The following is an 8630-nucleotide window of genomic DNA, read 5'->3' as shown; positions in this document are numbered from 1 at the left end:
CACCATAAATTGGTTTGCCATCCGCCATAAAAAGTCAAAAGAAGAAGAAGAAGAAGGACGAGCTCGCGTGTGTGACGCATAGTGTGACGTGTTTGTGGCCGTTTCTCGGTCCGGGGGCTGCGGCCTCCGGGGCTCGCATGTGCAGGCTGCATACGTCATCAAGCCTGGTTTACTTAAGTTAACCGAGCATTACATTCGCAAGTCATAAGCATATTACAACAATTTACGCTTAACTAAAAATAATAGTCAACCTTATAATTGTTAATATTTTGAAATAAGACCGTCTTGATGACGTGTGCAGCCTGCGGGTGCGGTCTCCTGAGGCTGCTGCCTTCGGATTGAGAAACGGCCAGTGTGTATTCTGAGTGTAGAGTCTTGTCTCCGTGTATTTTTTTTGTTAATGATGAGAGATCCGATGGATGAGATGTGCTGTAAATCAGTAGGAACTGATCTGTCCATGCTGGATATTGATGATTTTATCACAGAAATCTCTCAGCTGAAAAAAGAGGTGGCGTTACTGGAGGCAAAGCTGAGATCAAGAGGAGACGAAGGACTGAAGAGAGAGGTTTGTACAGCTTAAACATTCTTTAGCTGTTTGACAACATCAAATCATTAATCTTACTCTGTGTGTTGTTGTTTTGTCAGACTGAGGATATGGTTTGTTGTGAATCTTCAGTGTATGTGAGTGATGGATGTCTGGATTCAGTGTGGATGAGCAGAGATCAGAGCCGCACACCACAGCCACTGCTGGACCCCAAACTCTCTGAAGAGAAATCCAGACACACACAGGACTCAGAGCTCAGTCTCACTTTACTCTGTTATACTGAGTCAAAGCCCACAGACACTCAGGACACTACAGTGTGTGACAGTAATCAGGGCTTACAGGATGATCAAACCTCCACAGAGTCTCTGGATTCTGCTGAAGAACAGCAGCAGACCACAGTGAAGATGTGTTCAGTCAAACTCATCGACTGCAGGAACCTAATGATGAAGATTAACACAAAACCCACACCAGATGAATATGAAGACGATCACAATGACGGTAATGATTTTATTCTGTCAGGTATGTCTCCTTAATTATTGTTGTATTTTTACCATTTTAAACCCCTTTTGCGGGCCGTCTTGATGGGTCTATCAAAAGAAGGTGGTCAAATTATTTACATAACTATTACACCGATAATAGCCTACTTGAAACTAAAAATAATCTCGACAAGCTAGATATCGTTAAAAACAATAAGAGTGAACTTTTTGAGAAAAGAATGATGGAGTGAGAATAATGTTTTAATGTACATTTATAACCCAATCCTACTCTAAACCTAAAATAATCACGACAAACTATAAATCACTGGAAAGCTCTAATAATGCATCTTTCAATTTTTTTGCAGTAAAAATAATGCGGTGACAGTAATTTATTATTTATGACAAGAGTATGCAGCAAATATTGACAACTAGTGGCCATTGTTGGAAAAAACACTATAAGTGTGAGACATACCTTTATTTTGTCATTTTAACTTAAAAATTGAATCGAAATTAGTTCTGGCTTTTGAGTGAAATTAAATGAAAATTTCTGGAAACTTTCCATGGAAACTTAATCTGGGGATTTTTGAAAAATATTCCTAATTAAAGGCGGGGTGCATGATTTTTGAAAAACGCTTTGGTAAAGGGAGTAGCGCCGAGTATCAAAACACACTTGTAGCCAATCAGCAGTAAGGGTAGTGTCTACTAACTGACATTAGGTGTGTTCGACTTCGTGCGGCGCTGTGCAGACCGATCGGCGGCTGACTTGAAGCACTGCATGCCGGTTAGTAATTTTGTCCAACTTAAGCTGGCGCTGAAGGCACATGACTGTGTCATATGGTTTTAAAGTACCGCGAGAGCGTTTCGAGAGTAGCCGGCTAGCTCAGCCAGTGCAGCCTCTCCAGAACGGCTACACGGAGTTCTGATGACGACACAGCTCTTCGTGATTGGTTGCCTCACTGATGACAACGATCACATGCGTTTCAAGTTTAATCCAACCTTTAGTTCCACTAATAAACATTATAAATTCATGTTTTAAAACAGGAAAAACACGTTAATATGCATAAATTTGTTATATTGTGTCGTGTAATAAAATAAAAATGAAAATAACAAACTCTATTGGTATTTTAATTGTTTCACGTTATTTTTCGGATATACAGTATGAGTAGGGTTGTGACAATTAATCGGGCAAATGCGCGTTTTCTCAATGAATGAATTTGAATGAATAACGGTGAAATGCAGCCACATCCCAAACCCAGGGGGCGCTCTCGCTTAGAATCACAATTTGTGCCACCGAAGAAGAAGCATACCAAACACTATTCCAGGAAATGTCTAAAGGAATATTTATATCGCTGTTCTTCAGATTGTTTCAGGTATTTTCATGATAATAAAGAATATTTTAAATGATTGTGTTTGACGAGTGTTGCTTTTTTAAATGCACGTTATAAACGAGTCAAACTTGTAGTGATTTTAGATTGATAAGGACTTCCTACTGATCACGGAGCCGTAGTACATGCACAAGCTGTGCATGAAACGCTGAATCGGAGCCTTACGATTCACAAATCGATTTTAGACAGGTCTTTTTAATGGGAGCGCGATGCATCGATGCACATCCCTATGAGCAGCAATTAAAATATTCAATTTAAAATGTTTCTGGTTGCAACTTTTTATTAAAAGGTTTGTTTTTATCAAATTCAGCATCTAATTCACTTCATTCGCAATTAAAAACAAGGAAACATGGCGCACACGTCACTACAGAAAGCAACATTTGTCCGGCTTGACGGCCCTGTCTTCAGTTCCTCCCTCGACTGCAAGCGGCAAACCTCGCTGATCGGTCTGCGCAGCGCCGGATGATCTCGAACACACCTAACAGGGAACTACACTAACCTTTTCCACTGGTGGCACTTGCGCTACCAACTTTTTCAGTTACTGGCGCAAAATATGATTTGGTCGCACATATTTTTTCAAGTTATATTAAGGCGCTCTGGAAAATAATGAACAATAATAAAACTGTATTGCATACAGATATGCTTTTTATCTTACTTGCCATCTTTTAAACCACATGCCGCCTTGTTTTCTTAAACGTTGCAGTGTTTCCCAAAGATCTGAAATTTACTTGTGGTGGTAGTCATTACCCACTGACAAATAATGGTCTACTATACATGTGACGAAGAACTAATAATGTGTGACACAACACAATACTTTGATTTATTAAAAATTTATATTAATTTCACATTATATTTCATCAATCTAACCACCCCAAACTTTCTTTGCCATTAACAAAGCTGACACTGTTTGTCAAAGCACCACGAAAACACTTACTGTTTTTGCACTGATATATGAAGCAATTAGGTAGACCCCTTTTATCAAACTCAATATAATACAATACTATGTATAGTATATTAATAGACATTGCAGGTCTATAGATTATAAATGTGACTGATGTTATAATGGTTATAATTTCTATTAGATAGGCACTTTAACTGCTTATGTTCTATCTTTCCATTTCTCCCTTGCCGATTAAAAAAAGCTTAATTCACTCATTATTTCAGATTTAAAAGTCTACTTGCTGTCCCGGTGACAGACTTTACATTGCTTTGTGTTTTTTATATCCCGGGTCAGATTATGCTTTGCTCATTCAGTGCAATGGGCTTGACATTAGCACTGCTTTTTTGCTACAATCTCTATGCAAACTTTTTAAATATGGATATGGTTTTAGAAAAGATATGGTTTATTAATAATACGATTATTAAAAAAATGTGAGAAAGAAAATGCATCGCGTGGACATAACAAGAACCATCACCATAGTAACCGAAGGCACGCTGAAACTGCACTCGAGCTTTAGCGCGGTAGCGCTCATGGCCGTTTTCCGATCGACTCGGGTTATACACACAATATTAATCAGACTTGGGACCCAAAGTAATTCAACTAGGTCCTAACCAGACCCGACTGACCATTTAAAATATAAACCCGGAACCATACGGGTCCCGCGTCCTCGGTGAAGAAAGACCTCTGCTCAAGTTCAGAAACATGGAAGACACTGAGCTTGCTTCGTGTCGCACCAAATTCATTGAGAAATAGAGAGCACGCGAACCCACACTCATAGGGAGAGACACGGAAACACGACGTGCTTTCACGCAAAATGAAGCCAACGTGTTGAAGGCTCAAGAGCACGTTATAAAACGCATTCTTAAAATCCACATTTCTGTTTTAATTAATGCTTATAGTAAATCATAGCATATTGTCTAAAACATTAGTTAGCACATTTGCGACCCATTAAAAATTACCGTCGCAACGGCAGTTCAAAAGGTCGCATATGCGACCAGATTCTATTGGGGTAGGGGCGTGTTTGTTTATGTGATTTCAAATATCAACATTGGCTTTCAGAGATTGTGCACCTCACCTTTAAAACTTTTAACTATTAACATTTTGTTTGGTGAGACATGCATGCAAGGTTATAAAATTTTGAAGAATCCTGATACTTGCGCTCATCAAGCCGTGGATTTATTTGATCAAAAATCCTTTAGAAATCATTCTAATATGAATGATCAAATAAATGCAGGCTTGATGAGCATTAGAGACTTATAGAAACAAAAACATTGAAAATAGTAATGTCCAAACTTTTGGGTGGTACAGAAATTCTGTATGATAAAAAAAAACTGGCTAGCAAAATGTAAAAGATGATCATAGCTAGCCTCATAAATGTTCAATGAAATAGTGCTAGCTTACATTTAGATGTCTGATTTACTGGCTTCAAGAAATGATCTGTGCGTGTTATGGAAGAATGCAAGTACATGAAGGGGGTGTGGCCTCAATTACTGAGGAATGTGCAGGGTAGAAATTCAATTGAAAAAGCATTACATCTTGTTGTTTTAAACAAAATTATGATGCAAGATTTTTTTTAAACTACATTTAAGTTACCTGTTATAAGCAAATCCCAAGTTTATTCCCACTAATTCCTGTTAATTCCCATGAAAATTTTTCATCCCTAGTCCAGACACACCTTCCAGGTGGACTTACTGTAAATGGGCAAAACAGTAACATAAAGTGAGAAAAAGGGAGGAAACGGTAAAATAGTTTTCTTGAGAAAGAATATCTGTAAAAATATAAACCCGCTTATAACTGCTTTCAGAACATTTATGTCCTGCAATGTACACTGTGAGAGCGACTTGAGTATAAATAAGTGAATAAATTCATAATTGTGTAAATAAATACAGAAATGTAAACAAAATAAATAAATAAATGTAGAAATATAGAAACAAATAAATTAATCATTTATTCAAATAAAGTCATTTTTCATGCTCGATAGGTTTGCACTTGTTACACAGCAAAACAAAAAATGAATTAAGAATCCAAAAACCGGGAAAAGAAAGACAGTTTGTTTCATTTTTTTTGTTACTAAACCAAAATGCAAAAAACAAACAACGACTGGATATTCATATTTTAGTGTCTATACACGAAATAAAAATTGGGAATATGAATAATGACTATGAAATATGTAAGGAATAATTGACGACGGGCCGTCGTGCCGCATTAACACCTTGGGTGTGCATTATGTAAGGAATAATTGACGACGGGCCATTGAATTATAAGAAAATAATGCACACCAAGGTGGCAATGCGGCACGACGCGAAGCGGAGTGCCGTTACATCGCAGGTGTGCATTATTTTCAAATAATTCAAAGGACCGGAGTGAATTATTCCGCTTATACCACGGTTACCACAAACATTGCTCTGGTGCCTATTTTTAAGACATTTGACAAGTTAGGTGTGCGATTTACAGAAAAATAATCAACACCCATAGAACATTTCTCAGCCAATCAGAATGCAGCATTCAACAGACCCGTGGTATAATTTCAAATAATTCAAAGGACCAGAGTCAGTTATTCATCTTATACCACGGTTCCCACAAACATTGCGCTGGTGTCTATTTTTTAGACATTTTAAAGGTTAGGTGTGCAGTTTACAGAAAAATAATCAACACCCAAACATTTCTTGACCAATCAGAATAAAGCATTCAACAGCCTGTGGTATAAAAACATCTAATTCATTCCTTAATTTTTATTCCCCATTTTTTTATTTGTGCATAGTAACCATAGTAGTGTTAAAAAGTAACATTCTCAATTTCAGTAGATATTTTCGTCTTCATTTTGGCACGTTCTAAAGCAGCTCTGACTACTAAGGAGTGATGAGGAGCAGACGTCAGAGGATTAAAACATGAAATTGAATGTTTTTTTGTTCGATGTCATTGTTCATCGTGATGTTTCACTAGACATCATCCGATACCAATTTGGTGGACACCACCCAGCCCACTATGCTTCCAAAAATTGATTTATTTGATGTGCAATGACCCAGCTGTAATAACAGGACTCACAGTCTCAGTGTGAATATAGAAAACAAATCTCAATTCTTTGTGTAAATAAAAGTGTAAAGAGAATTGAATTGTATATCATATTTCTGTCAGATGTGAAGAGTGATTCATCATCCTCAACATCAAAGGAGCGACCGACAGCACAAACTCTTTCCTGTATCACCCGTGAAAAGACATTCAGCTCACAGAGACATTTAAAGAGACATGAAAGAAGAAAGCACACAGAACAGAAACTCTTCAACTGCACCAGATGTAAGATCAGCTTTACTACCTTACAAGAGAAGAAACTTCATCATTCAAAAGAGCACGGAGAGAAGAAGAAGTTTGGGAAGAATGTATCTCACATGAGGACACACAGTGGTGAAAAGCCTTTCTACTGCACTGAATGTGGCTATTACTTCAGCACCAAAGGAAGCCTTGACGTTCATAAGAGAATTCACACAGGAGAAAAACCACACGAGTGTCCTCACTGTGAGATGAGATTCAGTCAAAAAGTCAATCTGAAGACACACATGCGTTTACACACCAATGAGAGACCGTACGAGTGCAGTGAATGTGGAAAAACCTTTAGGGATTCAGGTACATTAAAATCACACCAGAAAACTCACTCAAAACAGAAACCCTATCAATGTTCACACTGTGATAAACAGTTCTGTCAGAAATCTCATCTTGTATGCCATGAGAGAGTTCACACTGGAGAGAAACCTCATCGCTGTGGTGTCTGTGGGAAGAGTTATACCCGACATGACAGTTTAGTGACACACCTGAGAGTTCATACCGGAGAGAAACCTTACAAATGCTCTCAATGTGACAAGACGTTTGCTTGGTCAAGTTACTTAAAAATCCACAAGAGAGTTCATACTGGAGAGAAACCTTACCAATGTTCTCACTGTGAAAAGAGCTTCTCTACTTCATCTTATCTCAATGTTCATCTGAGATTTCACACTGGAGAAAAGCTTTATCACTGTAGTGTCTGTGGGATGAGTTTTAAACGACATGATAATTTAGTGAATCACCAGAGAACTCATACAGGTGAGAAACCTTTTAAGTGCTCTCGGTGTGGCAAGACGTTTGCGTTTTCAAATTACTTAAAAGTCCATGAGAGAGTTCATACTGGAGAGAAACCTTACCAGTGCTCCATCTGTAAAAAGAGCTTCGCTACTTTATCTTATTTCAAAGTTCATCAGAGAGTTCATACAGGAGAAAAACTTTTTCACTGTAGTGTCTGTGGGATGAGTTTTAATCGACAGAACAATTTAGTGAATCACCACAGAGTTCATACCGGTGAGAAACCTTACAAATGCTCTCAGTGTGACAAGACCTTTGCTCATTCAAGTAACTTAAAAGTCCATGAGAGAATTCATACTGGAAAGAAACCTTTCCACTGCTCCATCTGTAAAGAGAGTTTCGCTTATTATAAAAGACTTCAGAATCATCAGAAGAAACACCTTTAAAATTGTGTGGTGTGAAATCCCAGCTAACGAAGCCATACACTGAAAACAAGTTTTGAAACACCTGGTATTGTGTGATTCCTCCTAGCGTCTCCTCTTTTTTTACTTCAGCAAATAAACAAAAAACATGGCTTCATTTTAAATAAACTGTTACGTGTAAAACAGATCATCTGTCTTGTTCCATGTGCTCTTTGAACTCTGTTAGCGCTTTTCCATTGCATGGTGCCCCGCGGTTTGGTTTGGTTTAGTTTGGGTCGGCTTACTTTTGGGAGCTTTTCCCATTAGGTGCAGTACGTAGTACCCAATACTTTTTTCGTACCACCTCAGTTAGAGATCCAAGCGATCCGAGCTGATACTAAACGTGACGTGAAAACACAGTAGATCACTGATTGGTCTGAGAGAATCGTCACTACTAGCGTCATCGCTATAATGTAAAGATTAGCTTTACCTTCATGCTAGCTTGCGTTGTCTCGAGCAAACATGTTGTCTTCTGTGCTCTGCTGTAAGTTCCCAAACTCCCTTTTAGCGATGAAAAACATCCACAGGTTGAGAATCAAGGACACCATAACAGTTTTTTCCAGACTTGCAGTTTGTAGCAGCACATTCGCAACGCACGTGTGCATTATATGAGTATATGCAACTTAAATGAGGTTCAGCGGAGCGCGTCGACTGACGACGCCACCAGTGTTTGTACAGAAACTGTCATGTGATACAAAGGTAGTGAACACGATTTGCAAACATCTTTGTGGTGGTCAATTTTTATTTTGTGGCGGACTGAGAAATAAATGTAGC

At 38.3% G+C, this 8630-nt stretch overlaps 1 protein-coding gene across 2 annotated transcripts; it reads left to right on the top strand.

The window, feature by feature from the left end:
* The first annotated feature begins 80 nt into the window (after window positions 1–80).
* On the top strand, window positions 81–7966 carry LOC129424325 (uncharacterized). 2 transcript variants are annotated; one of them, XM_055180937.2, is made up of 3 exons: window positions 81–565; window positions 646–1063; window positions 6481–7966. In XM_055180937.2, exons 1-3 carry the CDS (start codon window positions 401–403, stop codon window positions 7839–7841), a joined length of 1944 nt encoding a protein of 647 aa, XP_055036912.2. In that variant the 5' UTR covers window positions 81–400; the 3' UTR covers window positions 7842–7966. The 2 variants fall into 2 exon arrangements, with proteins under 2 accessions (XP_055036912.2, XP_055036913.2); XM_055180938.2 differs by having other exon boundaries at window positions 82–565; window positions 646–1042.
* Window positions 7967–8630: the final 664 nt, after the last annotated feature.

The sequence above is a fragment of the Misgurnus anguillicaudatus genome, chromosome 9, assembly GCF_027580225.2.
Source record: "Misgurnus anguillicaudatus chromosome 9, ASM2758022v2, whole genome shotgun sequence".
Lineage (NCBI taxonomy): Eukaryota > Metazoa > Chordata > Actinopteri > Cypriniformes > Cobitidae > Misgurnus > Misgurnus anguillicaudatus.
This window is presented reverse-complemented; position numbering and strand designations above follow the sequence as displayed.